At 43.1% G+C, this 19042-nt stretch overlaps 1 protein-coding gene across 6 annotated transcripts in view; it reads left to right on the plus strand.

The window, feature by feature from the left end:
- Positions 1-19042, plus strand: part of LOC118389980 (ubiquitin carboxyl-terminal hydrolase 28-like) — a 34040-nt gene that overhangs the window by 13208 nt on the left and 1790 nt on the right. For 2 of the 6 annotated variants that reach the window (XM_052529813.1, XM_052529817.1), the window contains exons 9-25: positions 258-334; positions 616-764; positions 895-1022; positions 3489-3602; positions 3912-4097; positions 4498-4721; positions 5127-5197; positions 5806-6034; positions 8597-8899; positions 9252-9406; positions 11541-11849; positions 12153-12248; positions 13971-14149; positions 14379-14457; positions 16244-16323; positions 16448-16571; positions 17364-17562. In XM_052529813.1, coding sequence (XP_052385773.1) covers positions 258-334; positions 616-764; positions 895-1022; positions 3489-3602; positions 3912-4097; positions 4498-4721; positions 5127-5197; positions 5806-6034; positions 8597-8899; positions 9252-9406; positions 11541-11849; positions 12153-12248; positions 13971-14149; positions 14379-14457; positions 16244-16323; positions 16448-16571; positions 17364-17562 — 2702 coding nt within the window. The remainder of the gene's footprint in view (positions 1-257; positions 335-615; positions 765-894; positions 1023-3488; positions 3603-3911; positions 4098-4497; positions 4722-5126; positions 5198-5805; positions 6035-8596; positions 8900-9251; positions 9407-11540; positions 11850-12152; positions 12249-13970; positions 14150-14378; positions 14458-16243; positions 16324-16447; positions 16572-17363; positions 17563-19042) is intronic. The other 4 variants (XM_052529815.1, XM_052529818.1, XM_052529814.1 and 1 more) reach the window with 3 other exon arrangements.

Consider the following 19042-nt stretch of genomic DNA (forward strand, 5'->3'; position numbering starts at 1 on the left):
GTGTGTTCAAACCTTTGGCTGGTACTCTATGTGTGTGTGTGTGTGTTATATATATGTCCCCCCAAATTTCTAAAACCAAAGGTGCTCCCCTGTAGCTAACTAAATTACCATAGCTATGGTATCTTGTTAAGCTATTTGACATTCCAGTACTGAACATATAATACTATTCTTATTACTATACCAGTATTATTTGTGTCTTGAAGTACAGGAAATCAGATATTGAATTGCTCAAGGTATAAAAGTGATCTTATCTTTAGCAGCCCGGAAGATAAAAAAGAAAACCCAATGGTTCAGCTGTTCTATGGAACATTTGTGGCAGAGAGAACTCATGCGGGTAAGTATAGAATGGACATTTCATTGTGGTTATATATATACTGTAGGGCCTCAAGTATTTCCTGATCACCTGACATGACCAGGAAAAGCTTGTTTTTAGGCTATGACCGTAGTCACTATCATATCATAATTGGCTATGACCCTATATGACTAGTCGTAATCTGATATAGCCTTTAAGTAGGCGCCATAGTGTTTCCTGCTGAGGTCACATGATGAAGAAAAACTCCTGACCCGTGTGCAATTTTTTTCTGTCAATTCACATCGATGTTTGACAATGTGTAGGCAAGACCTTATCCAACATCGAGCAGTTTGGCCAGTACCCCTTACAAGTGAATGGTTTCAACAACTTGGATGAATGTCTTGAAGGCGCCATGATAGAGGGGGAGATTGAAGCCCTACATTTGGATCAAACCATTTCGTCTGGCAGCGAGGTGAGCATACCAAACTCCTAGCTTTATGTTTACTCTGAAAGTTGTTGTGAATGTTAAGCCAAATACATATAAATGTAAATGTAATATAGATTGAAATTGTAATGTTAATGTGAATTCTGTTGTGTTCCAGAGGTGGTTCTCAAAGTTACCACCAGTGTTGACCTTTGAACTGTCCAGGTTTGAGTTCAACCAGTCTTTAGGACGCCCAGAAAAGATTCACAAGAAACTGGAATTCCCACAAATCATATATATGGACAGGTGAGCTGTTTGATATTAATTTGAGAAAAAAATAAAAAAAATAAAACGTATGTATGTATGTATGTATATATATATTTCACAGCACTGGATATGTATGTATTTGCCCCCTTTGAAATGTTCTCTACTTTTGCAAAAAAAAATTATACTGAATGTTATCAGATTTTCAACCAAAACTTAATTTTAGATAAAGGGAACCAGAGTGAACAAATAACACAACAATTACATACTTATTTAATTTATTACATTAAGAAAGTTATGCAACACCCAGTGCTCCTGTGTGAACAAGTAATTGCCCCCTTACTCTCAATAACTGCTTGTGCCACCTTTAGCTGCAATGACTCCAACCAAATGCTTCCTGTAGTTGTTGATCAGTCTCTGCTGTGGAGGTAGTGTGATGGTTTATATTTAAGCAATAAGGCCCGAGGAGATGTGGTATATGGCCAAAATCCCATGGCTAAGGGATGTTCTTATATATGACACAATGTGGAATGCCTGGATACAGCCCTTAGCCGTGGTATATTGGCAATATCCTGTACCAAAACCCCCAGAGGTGCCTTATTGCTATTATAAACTGGTGACCATGGTAATTAGAGCATCAAAAATAAATGTTTTGTTATATCCATGGTATATGGTCTGATATACCATAGCTGTCAGTAATCAGGGCGTGAATCACCTAGTTTTATAATCAATGAAGTCAGAAGTTTACATACCACTTCTCAAAATATATTTAAACTCAGTTTTTCACAATTCCTAACATTTAATCCTTGTAAAAAATTCCCTGTCTTAGGTCAGTTAGGGTCACCACTTTATTTTAAGAATGTGAAATGTCAGAATAAAACTAGAGAATGATTTATTTCAGCTTTTATTTCTTTCATCACATTCCCAGTGGGTCAGACGTTTATATACACTCAATTAGTATATGGTAGCATTGCCTTAAACAATTTAAACTTGGGTCAAATGTTTCAGGTAGCCTTCCACAAGCTTTCCACAATACGTTGGGTGAATTTTGTCCCATTCCTCCTAACAGAGGATTTAAACCTGAGTCAGGTTTGTAGGCCTCCTTGCTCGCACACACTTTTTCAGTTCTGCCCACACATGTTCTATAGGATTGAGGTCAGGGCTTTGTGATGGCCACTCTAATACCTTGACTTTGTTGTCCTTAAGCCCTTTTGCCTCAACTTTGAAAGTATGCTTGGGGTCATTGTCTATTTGGAAGACCCATTTGTGACCAAGCTTTAACTTCCTGACTTGTCTTGAGATGTTGCTTCAATCAAATCAAATCAAATGTATTTATTTAGCCCTTCTTACATCAGCTGATAAGTGCTGTACAGAAACCCAGCCTAAAACCCCAAAACGGCAAGCAATGCAGGTGTATAATATATCCACATAATTTTCCTACCTCATGAGGCTATCTATTTTGTGAAGTGCACCAGTCCCTCCTGCAGCAAAGCACCCCCCAACATGAGGCTGCCATCCCCGTGCTTCATGGTTGGGATGGTGTTCTTCAGCTTGCAAGCCTCTCCCTTTTTCTTCCAAACATAACGATGATCATTATGGCTAAACAGTTCTATTTTTTTTTCTCCATCAGACCAGAGGACATTTAAAAAAAAAAAAAAAAGTATGATCTTTTGTCCACACGTGCAGTTGCAAAACGGAGTCTGGCTTTTTTTATGCCGATTTTGGCGATTTTGGCTCCTTCCTTGCTGAGCGGCCTTTCAGGTTAGGTCGATATATCGTTTTACTGTGGATATAGATACGTATGTACCTGTTTCCTCCAGCATCTTCACAAGGTCCTTTGCTGTTCTGGGATTGATTTGCACTTTTCGGCCCAAAGTACGTTCATCTCTAGGAGGCAGAATGAGTCTCCTTCCTGAGCGGTATGACAACTAAGTGGTCCCATGGTGTTTATACTTGCGTACTATTATTTGTACAGATGAACGTGGTACCTTCAAGCGTTTGGAAATAGCTCCCAAGGATGAACCAGACTTGTGGAGGTCTACAATTCTTTTTCTGAGGTCTTGGCTGATTTATTTTGATTTTCCCATGATGTCAAGCAAAGAGGCAGTGAGTTTGAAGGTAGGCCTTGAAATACATCCACAGGTACACCGCCAATTGACTCAAATGATGTCAATTAGCCTATCAGAAGCTTCTAAAGCCATGACATAATTTTCTGGAATTTCCCAAGCTGTTTAAAGGCACAGTCAAGTGAATGTAAACTTCTGACCCACTGGAATTGTGATTCAGTGAATTATCTGTCTGTAAACAATTGTTAGAGAAATGTCATGCACAAAGTAGATTTCATAACCGACAAAGAAATGTGTGGAGTGGTTGAAACGCTCCACGTTTCTGTAAACTTCTGACTTCAACTATCTGCATTCACCTAGACTGAGCATTGTATTGCATTGTAATGTTGATACTGTAAGTGGGGAATCGGAGTCAAATAAACTTTTGTTGTGGTAAACTAAGTTTACTGTATGTGAACAGATACCTTCACAAGAACAATGAGCAGATCCACAACAGGAGAGAAGAGGTGAAGCGACTGAAGGAGCAGCTCATAGTCCTGCAGCAGAAACTGGAGTGGTGAGTTGACTATTGAGTTTACTGTTTGTAAAGCGGTGTGACACGTCAGGTTTTTACACGTGTTATTTTAGTTAATAATTTTTCATAAAAATTCAGTGATTACTGCAACAGGATGGATACCTCCAAATGTGTCCATTGAGAGTGAATTAATAGTGAGTTAGTATAAAAACTGTCATACACATAGTGGTCCCATAATATTAGTTTGATTCACGTAGGAAATGTCCTGCTCATGAGTCATGAATGACAATGTTATTGATGAAACCTGCTGGTAATTGTTTGTCAGTTCAACCTCTCTCCTTCTGTTTCCAGCTACAGAAACTATGGCTCAGGGCCGACAAAGTATCCACTGGCGGACATGTTACAGTACGTGTTGGAGTTCGCCTGCACCAAGCCCACCAATGTGTCCCCAGCTGAAGATGTGAGGCTGGCTGCCTCTTCCCCCACTCCCCCCGGGAGCAACCTCAAGCACACACAGGGCAACCCTGATGACACCAGGTAAGGAAGGACCTGTGGGACAACTGCGTCTCACTAGTCAAGGCTATGAGTGTGTAAGCACATGAAACTAAAAATACAATCTAGTCTTGCATTACTTACCGGTACTCCTTGTTACTCCATATGAATACAGTGCAGCTGCTGAAGTGAGCTGAACACTACCTGTCAATGTGAATCAGTCAATTCAGGAGATTATTGAAAATCAGTTCATACATTTGAAATGTGGTAAAAAATGATGGGTGATATGAAATACTGTAGATTTCTATTTATTCCATTTAATTTCTGAAATGAAATTGACCAAAACCCTATAATGTTTTACCTGTTAGCCTGTGTATAGCACATCAATCACTGTATTTACTGTATTTTTGTTAATATCCTGCTTTTCCTCGGTGGGTCTCCTCAGTCAGTGTCAGGAGCCAGGAGACACAGGCCTGTCCGACAGCTCCATCTGCCAGCAGCAGCCCCCCTCGGGCCAGAGGACACCTATCTTCAAGCCCTTCACCCAGTGTAGAGCCCCCATGGACACCCCACCTCACCCCGCCCCCCACAGTGTGACCGAGGAGGAGCTGCGCTTTGTCAAGATCTGCCTGCAGCGCTGGAGGTCAGAGGTGGAGATCAACATGAACGGTACAGTGACTTACACCTGGATTCACTAATGATAACCTCTCTGTATTTGGGTTCAAGTTGATTTATTTGTATTGTACATTAAAGACACACCGTAAGATATGCATAGCACCAACATTTTAACAATGGATACATCCCATGACATTTTGATACGCGACTAGCACATGATTTATATGGTATATCTGTAGTGATTGTGAAATTACATTCACATTCAACTTTTTAAAGATGTTTTGAAGCTATATTTGATCATGCTCATTTACTGTACATTTCTAGTGATCGTTTTTCAATTGGATGTGTATCATGAGCTGACAGCCTATCCTGGCAGTCAGTGTCTACTCTAGAGTGTATGTGTCTGGCACGGCCCCAGGTGCACTGCATTGATCTGTGTGTCTGTGTCTTGGTGCTCAGAGCTAAAGGCCAGCATCGACAGGGTCAGCCAAGCACTGGAGGGCATGTACTCGGATAACAGCCTGTGTCAGGTAAGATCCCTCGTAGTCATCCATCTGACAGTCCCTGTCAGGTTAAAGCATGAGATACACTAATATCACTTTGTCAGGTTGAACATGTGTATATGTGTATCATTGCATAATGATTAATCTAGGAACCAAGTCCCAAATCTTGTCAGGTACTCGATTTAGCATTATGTTAATGTTCGGTCACAAGAGACTATACTGATTAACAGTATCCCACACACTGAAAAACATTATTACATGTTACCTTTGGCAATGAGTTTGATATTGTTGCCTTAGCATTTGTGCATTATCACAATGCAGCACAATTGTGGGTGGGAACAGAGAATACAAGGGGGTTGAATGTCATGAGAAGTTAACAAGAATGGATTGAGTTCAGTATATGTCATGGCATGCTAGTAACAAAGCAGAGGTTATTAAAAGTTTTTGGTTGATGTGTACAGAAGCAACTATAGAATGTTTGTGCCAAAACATTGTTTGTCCTAATCCTTTGTTTAATGTGTACATGTGTCAATACAGAAGATTTCTGCTGAAACTTGAATTTCCGGGACCTAAAATACAGAAAGATTCTGCTGAAACTTTACTTTTCTGGTCCTAACCTTGTTTGACGTGTGAAGGTTCCGTATAGGCTTCACGCCGTCCTCGTCCACGAGGGCCAAGCCTCGGCCGGCCACTACTGGGCTTATATCTACGACCATGCCAACCAGCGCTGGATGAAGTACAATGATGTCATTGTCAGCGAGTCCTCCTGGGAGGAGCTGGTCAGGGACTCGTATGGAGGCATGACCAACGCCAGTGCCTATTGTCTCATGTACATTGACGACAGGCTGCCTCACCTCATCACAGGTACCCATTTCCCTCCTCCCCTTTCCACTGAGAAACTAGCTATGGTTCTTTACTGGTTCCAACAGCAGACCTACCAGCTTGCTGCCAGTACCTTGCTCTTCATTGTAATCAGAGGGCTAATATTAATACTATGCATGCCAGTCAGTCTGGCTAAGAGATGAGGTAAGACTGACTGTATCCCTTTTTTTTATAAGACACATTAATGTGTTGGAAATTCCAAATGGTTTGCATAGTCAACATACACACAGCTCTGACACTCACACTTACCCCACCAGACATGCCACCAGGGTCTTTTCACAGTCCCCAGGTCCAGAACAAAAAATCTCATATAGTGCAAGTGAACAGCAAATCTGGTTTCAAAAACAAATAAAGCAACACCTCGCGGCACGCCTCTCCCCCATGTGACATACTTGATGTATGTATGTACTAACATGTATGTTTAACTGATGTAAATTGTCAAGTATTTTGTTTGTAATGTCTTTTTCATTATGTTGGACCCCGGTCGCTACTGGCATCGGCTAATGGGGCTCCTAATAAATCTAATCAAATGTATTCCAGGGATCGAGCCCAGGCTCTACCGCGACCGGGAGGCCCATGGGGCGGCACACAATTGGCCCAGCGTCGTCCTGGTTAGGGAGGGTTTGGCCAGCAGGGATATCCTTGTCTCAGCGCACACTAGCGACTCCTGTGGCATGCCGGGCGCAGTGCACGCTGACCAGGTCGCGAGGTGTATGGTGTTTCCTCCGACACATTGGTGCGGCTGGCTTCCGGGTTGGATGTGCGTTGTGTCAAGAAGCAGTGCGGCTTGGTTGGGGTTGTGTTTCGGAGGACGCATGGCTCTCGACCTTCGCCTCTCCTGAGTCCGTACGGGAGTTGCAGCGATGAGACAAGACAGTAGACACTACTAATTGGATATCACGAAATTGGGGAGAAAAAGGGATAAAAATATAAATAATGTTTCAGGGACCAAAAACATATCAGCTAAATGTAATTTGGACTGCCTGCTGGCACTGTCCAGTGAGCAGAGCTCCATGTCTCTTTGAGCACACAGATGCCACCGCAGGTACTCTTGGCCCCTGGGCAAGTATCAAGCCCCAGCCCAGCGCCAATTAGAAGGCTCAAGTTGACATGTCACAGTGCTGTTTACATATATCTAACCATACCTATACTGTATGTACACTATATATACAAAAGTATGTGAACACTCCTTCAAATGAGTGGATTTGGCTATTTCAGCCACACCCGTTGCTGACAGGTATATAAGATTGAGGCACACAGCTATGCAATCTCCAATGACAAACATTGGCAGTAGAATGGCCTTACTGAACACCTGATTTTCAACGTGGCACCGTCCTAGGATGCCAACTTTCCAATAAGTCCGTTTGTCAAATTTCTGTACTGCTAGAGCTGCCCCGGGTCAACTGTAAGTGCTGTTATGAAGAGGAAACGTCTAGGAGCAACAACGGCTCAGCTGAGAAGTGGTAGGCCACACAAGCTCACAGAACGGGACCGCTGAGTGCTGAAGTCTGTTGCGACACTCACTACCGAGTTCCAAACTGCCTCTGGAAGCAACATTGGCACAAGAAATGTTCGTCGGGAGCTTCATGAAATGGATTTCCATGGCCGGGCAACCGCACACAAGCCAAAGATCACCATGCGCAATTGCAAGCATCAGCTGGAGTGGTGTAAAGCTCTCAGCCATTGGACTCTGGAGCAGTGAAAACGCATTCTCTGAAGTGAGGAATCACGCTTCACTATCTGGTAGTCCAACGGACGAATCTGGGTTTGGCGGATGCCAGGAAAACTCTACCTGTCCCAATGGATAGTGCCAACTGTAAAATTTGGTGGAGGAGGTATAATGGTCTGGGGCTGTTTGTCATGGTTCTTGCTAGGCCCCTTAGGCATACAATGACATTCTAGACAATTCTGTACTTCCAACTTTCTGGAAACTGTTTGGGGAAGGCCCTTTCCTGTTTCAGGATGGCAATGCCCATGTGCACAAAGTGAGGTCCATACAGAAATTAGTTTGTCAAGACTGGTGTGGAAGAACTTGACTGGCCTGCACAAAGCCCTGACCTCAACCCCATCAAACACTTTGGGATGAATTGGAACGCCGACTGCGAGCCAGGCCTCATCGACACACATTAGTGCCTGACCTCACTAATGCTCTTGTGGCTGAATGGATGCAAGTCCACGCAGCAATGTTCCAACATCTAGTGGAAAGCATTCCCAGAAGAGTGTTATAGCAGCAAAGGGGGGACCAACTCCATATTAATGCCCATGATTTTGGAATGAGATGTTCGACAAGCAGGTGTCCACAAACTTTTGGTCATATAGTGTATACCTGCTATATCTGTCAACGCTGTAACTGCTTCTCTTGATCTATACATAAATACATGAATATATCCAAATCATGGCCTGACCAGGTGTTAGGTTTTTTAGACCTGCCATGTTTAGCTACATAAAGTTTTTCACTGTTTGCTGCTTAGCAGTTTAGGTTACTATTGACTGTTATTAGTTAGCTCATTGTGATTGTTATATTTATGATATTTATGTTAACAGAGGACACAGATGACGAGACAGGCCAGGTCATGCAGGCCATGGACTCCCTGCCACCCATCCTCAGGCAATACGTGCGCGAAGACAACCGCTGGTTCCAGCAGGAGCTCAAGGAGTGGGAAGACCAGTTCTGCCAGCAGCCACAGGAGGATCCGGTCTCTCCCACAGCAGCCGTCACCTCCACTCGTGCGCCCATTAAAGACGACCCAGCAGAACCAGTCCCCCAATCTGGCGCAGCCCAGGAACCCACTGGAGAACAGGAACATGTGGCACAATCGGTTGTTATACCAGCTGTGGAATCTGGAGGTTGGTCTGGACATGAATGTATGTCGGGGTTACACCATTCTGGTCTTTGAGGGTGGCTGTGTATGCTGGTTTTCATCCTTGTCTTTTAGTCGGATACTAAATTATACGGTCACCACATTTGGCTAAGCACTATTGTCTCTGTCTGCCGATGGTGAGGAATCATTTTCCCTCTCCATAAAATGTATCAAGTTAATTAAATTAAATTGTTCAATTAGCACTAGTGAAAAATGTTAACCAGCAGGACTGCAGGATCCTTGATGACTGGAGTTATACCACCTGCTCTACACAGTCTCTAAGATCTGAGTTCTGACTATAGTTGCTTGTTCAACTCATGGTCCTTGTCCTGTTTCAGAGCCAGTCCCAACAAGCCAGCCCCAGTCCCCGGTCCCTGTGTCACCAGAGAGTGTTGGCAGCAGCCCAGAGGAGTGCGACCACCAGGCTGTTTCTGTCACGCCAGAGCCCTGCCAACATACCAGTGAGGACGAGGAGGGGCAGCAACACTGTCAGGTGGGCAGGGTGAAAAGAGGGGTCTGGGGTTGTCATATGAGCACCCTTTGAATAAATGTAATATACTCTATCTAGGCCACATACACAAATATACCTAGGCCTATATCTCTTACTTCCCTGTTGCATAGTGATAGCTGCTGCTATTGGATGTTTTGGGTGTGATATTAGGGTGACCCATGGGTTCAGTGTGAGATAAACAACATATAAAAAAGAAAAGGGTAGGCCTCCTGAGTGGAGCAGTGGTCTAAGACACTGCATCACAGTTGCTACAGTAGCTGTGCTACTAGAGATCCTGGTTCGAGTCCAGGTTCTGTCGCAGCCGGCCGCGACCGCGTTACCCATGGGGCGACGCACAATTGGCCCAGCATCGTCCGGGTTAGGGGAGGGTTAGGGGTGTCCTTGTCCCATTGTGCTCTAGCGACTCCTTTGGCGGACAGTGCGCATGCACGCTGACACGGTAACCAGTGTTTCCTCCGACACATTGTGTCCCGGCTGACTTCCGGCTTAAGCAGGCATTCTGTCAAGAAGCAGTGTGGCTTGGTTGGGGTGTGTTTCGGAGGACGCACGGCTCTCGACCTTCGCTTCTCCTGAGTCCGTAAGGGAGTTGCAGCGAAGAGACAAAACTGTAATTACCACTTAGATACCACGAAATTGCAGAAAAAGGGGTAAAAGGAAAAAAGAAAAGGCAGTGTTATTCATTTGTTGTCTTTATTTTAGACAGTGGCTATGTGTAGTCCAAAGGCAACTGTGTTTACCACTCGGCTAACCTCCTGCAATCTCGTCTGAGTTTTAACCAAGTCTTTTGTGATATTTTACGTGTGAGCTTAATTTCTGTTTCAACATGTCATTTCATACTAGTTGTGTTTGGACAAAGCTACTCTTGTTAATATACTAGTATTTTTGGGGTATTTAAAAAAAACTATTTAGTCAAAGCACCTTTCCCCACATACCACACCTCCCTCCCTGGAGGCGATAAGGCCCTAACAGCCAGTCACTGGACACCCTCCCCCCGCCATCCCAGCATCATTCCGCATAGTCAGTCCTCAGCTAACTGGTTTATCACTGGGGGATATTGGGGTGACTCTGTCAAGAGGTTCAGGAGCTGTGACCAGTGACAGGCCTGGTTTTAAATAGAACATGAGCTTTTTATATCCCTTACTGTACTTTACGGTTGGTTAGTTGGAGAGAGTTCTGGTGTGTTCCAGCGACAAGTCGTAGGTCAGTTGCTTGCTCGAACTGATGCTCTTTTTCAGGCCTGTGTAATGTTTTGACAATGCTTCTGTGAATGCTGATGATGTGGCTTTTGACAACATTGAGTGATGACAGAATTTTGTGAATGTGCATGAAACGTAGGCATATTACCTGTTGACAAGGATCCGTTGTGATATATGAGTTACTCTTTGTCAGTCTGATAGTAGTATCAGTAGTATCTGACTGTTAGCTCTAGATTTGACATGTCTTACGCTTAATTTAACAGTAATCGGGTTTGTGTCACATATTCCATTGCTTGCTGGACAGAATACCCTGCCTGGGGAAACAACCAACTTTAATCATAAATGGTGTACATACGACCTCTAGTGGTCAATACATATAGTCCTGAATGAATCCCAATGTAGTGAATTGTTTTGTTTGTGGACCTTCATGCACAGTAAATGTACATTTTACAACTCAGTTTATCAATCGAAAGGATCCAGTTAGAAAAATGATTATATTTTATTTCAATGATATATGCTGTCATTAAGAGTGTGCTACGCTGCCATCAAGGCAAAGGGTGGCTACTTTGAAGAATCTCAAATATAAAATATATTTGGATTTGTTAACACTTTTTTTGGTTACTACATGTTTCCATATGTGTTATTTCATAGTTATGATGTCTTCACTATTATTCTACTGTACAATGTAGAAAATAGTACAAATAAAGAAAACCCCATGAATGAGTTGGTGTTCTAAAACATTTGACTGGTTGTGTGTGTGTGTTTTCTAGCTTTATTAACAAAAAAATGCCCTTTCTATTGCCTGTGATATGTGGTTATCCCACCTAGCTATCTTAAGATGAATGCACTAACTGGAAGATGCTCTGGATAAGAGCGTCTGCTAAATGACTAAAACATTAATGTCAACTTAATATCCCCAGCAGCTCCCCCCACCTCAGTCTCCGAGCCCTGCAGCAGAGATGAGTGGCCAGGCCCAGACTGCAGCTGTGACCCCTGACCCCTCCACAGACGTCACCACTGAGACAGACAGCGAGACTGGGTTCAGAGAGGCAGTGGCGGAAGCTGCAGCAGCGCCTGACACCCAGGCAGATGGCGAGGATGATCAGGACGCCCCGGCGGCGACCAGAAGCAGGCAGCAGCAGCAACCAGAGAATGTGGTGTCGGAGGTGGAGATCCCCAACGTGGGCAGGATCCTGGTCCGGGCCGACACTGACGGCTACAATGAAGAGGTAGAGAGCCGCTACTTAACTAACTTTATTTAACTTACATGAATAAATACAAATGAATAATAATAAATTGACAGCGTGCTGTTCCATGTTACATGGACTTCTTTTGGTTTTTGGTTAGAAAATCGTTTAGATACGTATTGGGCAATGACACTCTTTGGCTGTTGCCTTAAATATTACTATTATAGCCTGCATCTATTCAATGAATGGAGACAGCATAAATGGATCGCTGAAAGGTGCGTTGCTGCTATAGGAGTTTGTGTGTGGACTTGCTCTAATTCTTTGTCCTTCTCTGTGGTGTTTAAGATGATGCTAACTCCAGCCATGCAAGGCATCATTATGGCCATAGCCAAAGCCAGACAGGTGTTCGACAAGGACGGCCCTGAGGCTGGCCTCATCAAGGTAAAGTAGGCTGTATCCTTAGTATTCGCTCATTATAATTTCGCTAGTCTATGTCCTTCCACAATGTTATACTTGTAAACATTTAGTCTTTCTCCTCTTGTTGAGGTATATGCACATACACAAAGGGGAGAGGTAGAGTCTTGGCAGACTTGCGCCAAAGGCATTGTTTTCCATAACCGCTCACTCTCAGCCGGCTACTTTTTTTCACTTCATAACTTAACTAGGCTTCTTTTTAATTTAAAAGTTTAAATTCACCAGTCTGTATAGCCCTCTCCCTCTAGAAGGAAAGATATGCATCTTCTAGTGATCTATTGAGTCACCCAGGTCATAGACTGTTCTCTCTGCTACCGCACGGGAAGTGGTACCGGAGCGCCAAGTCTAGGACCAAAAGGCTCCTTAACAGCTTCTACCCCCAAGCCATAAGACTGCTGAACAATTAATTAAATGGCCACCAGGACTGTAACCCTACCAACTGTGTGACTCAAACATTCTGCCCCTTCCCCTGACAATCCCACCCACAGTGATTGATTGATTGACAGGTCAAACTGTTAAAGGGATAGTTCACCCATTACAAAATTACACATTGGTTTCCTTTCCCTAAGTGTCCACAGCATCAGAGCCAATAAAATACATAATTTGAAGAGCAAACATCATTGAGGCAATTCATATCTTGCAGTAAAGCTGTCAATCTCAAGAGAAGACTGGTTTAATGTTAAAAGGTATCTAACTTTGAAAATGGTCCTGATTATATAGGCCTAGGCCTAGACGATACCCACAACAAGTAGCAACACACTGAATTCATATATTTGAAGTCATTTTTATTGTAAAGTCATGTCTTTCTATTCAGTACCACAACTCATTTTACCAATCTGGGAGGTAAGGTTGTTAAAGTAAATTCATGGGTGGCGTGCTCCCCCGGACTCCACCTGCCTGGAATTCCCTGGCTGGCTACTCCATGTACATATTAAAAACACTTGTTTTTAAAAGTGTACTGTTGGGACCTCACACTCCAATCAAGGAGGATGAAATTAAGATATCATTCACTCTTGTACAGTTTTTGTTATTTGTACCACACACCTCAGAACCCGATAAAGAGCACACAGATACACATACTTACTGTCAAGAGAATTTTGTTCTCATGTTCATAAACCAATTCAATTAAAATACTCTGTTTGCTACTAAGAATTTGAGGTTCTTATTAAAATGAAACAGACAGAGGCCCGGCTACAATTGTCAGGAATGTTTATTTAGAGAGCTCTCCCTATCATTTCCGGTACATTGGTCTATATACCTCACATTCCGTCATAAATGTCCCTCCTCCTCTCAGATACAATGGCAACATAGTTCACAAGTCTTCTCACATTGTCTGCCACCTGTTAAACAATCTACTACAAGCCCAAGGTCTCTCCCCTCCCTGGGTGGGGACAGAATGTCCTGTAAGGAACACAGTATTCCAGCCTGTCTGACGATAGCTCCATTTTGTTTCTCACTTACACCCTGCTTACATACTAAAAAGGAACAGAAAGTCCTTGTTCTAATTTAAAACTAAAACTAAACACATTAGATTTAGTTTTATGATTCTAATGAGTTTCATCATACAGTGACAGGGTAGTATTCTGTTAGTTATAGTTTTACGTTAAATGTATACATCATTTAGTCATTATTCATAAAATCCATAACACTTACACACACCTCTAACATCCCTCACACCCCTCTCCCCAGGCGTTCCAGGAGGAGTACTCCCGCCTGTTTGAGTTGTCTCAGGAGGAGACCACTCCCCAGCAGGACCCGCGCCTGCACCACGCCCTGGTCTACTTCTTCCAGAACCAGGCGCCCAGTCGTGTCATCGAGAGGACCCTGCTGGAGGGCTTCACCGACCGCAACCTCAGCTTCGACGACAGGTCAGTCAGCACAACTTTCTGACATGCATTGAAATGTATATTTAAAAACTTCAAATATGTTCATGTATTTTCATTTCATTGTAAATGTACTTGCTGCTTTTCTTACAATGATTTGTTGAATAATTAAAAATAATTGATCATCAACATTGTCATCAAGTTGACAGTATTATTCATAGGTATATTGCTGTGGAGCAAATCATCCCTTCCTGTGTCATCACTTCCTGTGTAGGTCCATTAGTATCATGAGAGAAGCCCGCACCAAACTACGCCTCATCAAGCCAGAGGATATGGATATGGAGGAATATATGGTATGTGTCAATAGTTATGTTTCCCTTAGCCAATCCAGAATCAACCGACAGCCGCATAGCTAAGATAGCTTATACTGAAGGTTGATCTGATGGTCTAATGCAAGCATAGTAAACTTATTTTCAACCAAAATTTTACTGCCAATTCTTTCTTTATTCTCGATTTGGAAGGCACCTGTGTCTTCTAAATGCCTGTTTCCAGTTGCAGGTGGAACTCTGATAACGACACTCTTAGAAATAAGGGTTCCAGAACAGTTCTTTGGCTGTCACCATAGGAGAACCCTTTTTGGTTCCATGCAGAACCCTTTTTGGTTCCATGTAGAATCCTCTATAGAAAAGGCTCTGCATGGAACCCAAAAGGGTTCTCCCTGGAACCAAAAGGGTTCTTCAAATGGTTCTCCCATTGAGACAAAGAACCCTTTTAGGTTCTATATAGCAGCTTTTCTTCTAAGAGTGTAGAGGAATATATATTGTACCAAGTGAGAAATGCCTCTGGCATGTGTGTAGATCTTTGTTTGCGTTGTTGGAATCGCACTGTGTGGCGCGCTGTCATCTTCTATGACTACTTTCAGCAAAGATAATGGGAAATGTCGGTCAGCTAAAATGGCGAAGGAACTCCTCACTCTGTGCAAAAAGTGGATTTAATATTTTTTTAATCTGGTTATTGGAGTTCATAATTATTTGCCAATTGGCAGCCAGGCACCGATTTATGTCACCAGCATACAAACTTTTACTGACATGAAAATAGTTGGATGGAAACATGGTTACAGAGTATGAATGATCATTACCTCTAAACTCTGATTTTCCACCATTTTGGCCTCACTGACAAGCAGTTTGTTCCACCAATCATAAAGAATCCAAGACAATCAGTGATTAATGGTGCCCTTGTGTCATTTCACATAAGGACAATTTGAGCAAAACTTAATAAAATGCTTATTTATATTGAACACAAATATAAACGTAACATGTAAAGTGTTGGTCCCATATTTCATAAGCTGAAATAAACGATTCAAGAAATTGTCCATATGCACAAAAAGCTTATTTCTCTCAAATGTTGAGCGCAAATGTGTTTAGATCACGGTAAGTGAGCATTTCTCCTTTGCCAAGATAATCCATCCACCTAACAGGTGTGGCATATCAAGAAGCTAATTAAACAACATTGTGCTGGGAAAAATAAAAGGCCACTCTAAAATGTGTAGTTTTGTCACAACACAATACCACAGATGTGATGCTGACTGCAGGAATATCCACCAGAGCTGTTGCCAGATAATTTATTCATTTTTCTACCATAAGCCACCTCCAAGGTCATTTTAGAGAATTTGGCAGTACTTCCAACTGGCTTCACAACCACAGACCACTTGTAACCACGCCAGCCCAGGTCCTCCACATCCGGCTTCTTCACCTGTGGGATCATCTGAGCGGGTGCTGAGGCATATTTCTGTCTGTCATAAAGCCCTTTTGTGTGGAAAACCTCATTCTGATTGGCTGGGCCTAGCTCCCCAGTGTGTGGTCCTATGCCCTCCCAGGCCCACCCGTGGCTGCACCCCTGCCCAGTCATGTGAAATCCATAGATTAGGGACTAATTAATTTGTTTAATTTGACCGATTTTCCTTTTATGAACTGTAACTCAGTAAAATCGTAGATTTTTTTGCATTACACAAGCATTGATGACTGATGGAAGGAGCCAGGTACTGTATATTATCTACACCAAAACTCTAGGTAGACATTTTTCTCCATTGGAAACCAGCCCAAACTTGAATTGAATGTGTCTGTGTGCTCTTCTCCTCAGCAATGGCATGACGACTACAGCCTATTCAGGACAGTGTTTGTCTACCTGCTGACGGGCCTGGAACAGTACCAGCATGGAAAGTAAGTGTTGTCATGGCAACTGGGGCTTTACCCCTACGTGATCAGCCTATATGGTGGTTTGAGTGAGTGATGTCATCAGTGGGCTGACGTGTCATGACGTAATATCATCATTGTGTTCCACCAGGGTGCGCGAGGCGCTGAATTACCTCAACCACGCCTACAAAGACAACGCCATGCTGCTGAGGAGAGGGGAGAAGAGAGGGATGGAGCAGTCCCTTATTGCATTTTATAGAAGGAGGTGTCTCAAAGTGAGTGCTACTGATGATACAGATGCTCACTTTGAAAGTTTAAAAAAGATTTTGGACATGAGACTGATGTTGTCAGTTGGGAATATAGAATTAAAGGTATATTAAATGTTAATAATATAGGGAATAATAAGCTAAACTTCAGTGTAAGTAAAAAAAATCATATGGCTGGAGTTAAATACCCCTGCTATATAGTATAATAAAACTTTGTGTGTATAGACTACTTATCTCTAGACTAATAATTCACATTTCCTGTTCTGCAGGGTTATTTCCCTTCTGTAGCAAACTGGCTCAAATTAAGATCCTACATCTGTATGCAGATGACACCATCATCTATAGCACTGCTCCTACACTAGATGAGGCATTTCTCAAATTGCAGGAAGCGTTTGATGTCCAACATAATCTCTTTCAGCTCAAATTGATCTTAAATGCAGAGGTATGGTATTCTCCAGATCAAGAAAGCAACCCCCTTCTCTGCCTCAGTCACTTTGCAAAAAGAGCCAATAGAGGTGGTGTCATCATACAAGTACTTGGGATTTCACCTTGATGAAGCTCTGTATTTTAAGCTCCACATTCAACAGCTCACTGAAAATGTTGCAGTTATTTAGGAACAAGTCTTGTTTTTCATTTCAAGCTAGAAAAGACCTAGTTGCAGCCACTTTTTTGTGTTTGTTATGTTAATTTGTACATGAATTCCCTAGAATCTTAACCGGAAAACACAAACTATCCAAAGAGACTCCATAGTGACACTGCACCTGCATATTCCCTGTTCTCCCCCTTCTGCCCCCTTCATAGGAGATGAATGACAACGCGGCCACCCTGTTCAGGAGCGGCGAGGTGAGCGACATGGAGGAGGGCATGATCATCATGAACGAGGCGGTCATCCCCTGCATGCACCTGATGAGCCGGCCGGACATGGTCAGCCAGGAAGACCTGGACACCATGGAGGCTGTCCGCAACCACTGGTGCTCCTACCTGGGAGTAGACCTGGATGGTGAGGACAGGTGGAGGGGAAGAGGTTTTTACTGGGATTTATCCAAGCTGTGTTAAATATACACTATATATACACAAAGGTATGTGGACATCCCTTCAAATTAGTGGATTTGGCTATTTCAGCCACACCCGTTGCTGACAGGTGTATAAAATTGAGCACAAAGCCATGCAATCTCCATAGACAACCCTTGGCAGTAGAATGGCCTTACTGAAGAGCTCAATGACTTTCAACGTGGCACCATCAAAGGATGCCACCTCTCCAACAAGTAAGTTTGTCACATTTCTGCCCTGATAGAGCTGCCCCAGTCAACTGTAAGTGCTGTTATTGTGAAATGGAAACGTCTAGGAGCAGTCGCAAAGTGGTAGGCAAGCTCACAGAACGGGACTGCCGAGTCCTGAAGAGGGTAGCGAGTGAAAGTCTGTCCTCGGTTACAACACTCACTACCGAGTTCCAAACTGCCTCTGGAAGCAACGTCAGCACAAGAACTGTTCTTTGGGAGATCCATGAAATGGATCCATGGCCGAGCAGCCTCACACATGCCTAGATTACCATGCGCAATGGCAAGCTTGCCACCATTGGACTCTGGTGTAGTTGAAACACGTTCGCTGGAGTGATGAATCACTCTTCACAATCGGGCAGTCCGACAGATGAATCTGGGTTTCACGGATGCCAGGAGAACTGTATCTGCCCCAATGCATAGTGCCAGTTTGGTGGTGGAAGAATAATGGTCTGGACCTGTTTTTGATGGTTCGGGCTAGGCCCCTTAGTTCCAGTGAAGGGGAACTCTTAACACTATTGCATACAATGACATTCTAGACGATTCTGTGCTTCCAACTTTATGGCAACAGTTTGGTGAATGCCCTTGCCTGTTTCAGCATGCCAATGCCCCCGTGCACAATGAGGTCCATATAGAATTAGTTTTTCGAGATCGGTGTGGAAGAACTTGACTGGCCTGCACAGATCCCTGACCTCAACCCATGTCTTAGCATGTACGGTTGAAGTCGGAAGTTTACATACACTTAGGTTGGAGTCATTAAAAGTAGCGTTCAACCACTCCACAAATGTCTTGTTAACAAACTATAGTTTTGTCAAGTTGGTTAGGACATCTACTTTGTGCATGACACAAGTAATTTTTCCAACAATTGTTTACAGACAGATTATTTCAGTGATAATTCACTGTATCACAATTCCAGTGGATCAGAAGTTTACATACACTAAGTTGACTGTGCCTTTAAACAGCTTGGAAAATTCCAGAAAATTATGTAATGGCTTTAGAAGCTTCTGATAAGCGAATTGACATAATTTGAGTCAATTGGAGATGTACCTGTGGATGTATTTCAAGACCTACCTTCAAACTCAGTGCCTCTTTGCTTGACATCATGGGAAAATCAAAAATCAGCCAAGACCTCAGAACAATAATTGTAGACCTCCACAAGTCTGGTTCATCCTTGGGTGCAACACAAAAGTATCTATTTCCACA

The sequence above is a fragment of the Oncorhynchus keta genome, chromosome 11, assembly GCF_023373465.1.
Source record: "Oncorhynchus keta strain PuntledgeMale-10-30-2019 chromosome 11, Oket_V2, whole genome shotgun sequence".
Taxonomy (NCBI): domain Eukaryota; kingdom Metazoa; phylum Chordata; class Actinopteri; order Salmoniformes; family Salmonidae; genus Oncorhynchus; species Oncorhynchus keta.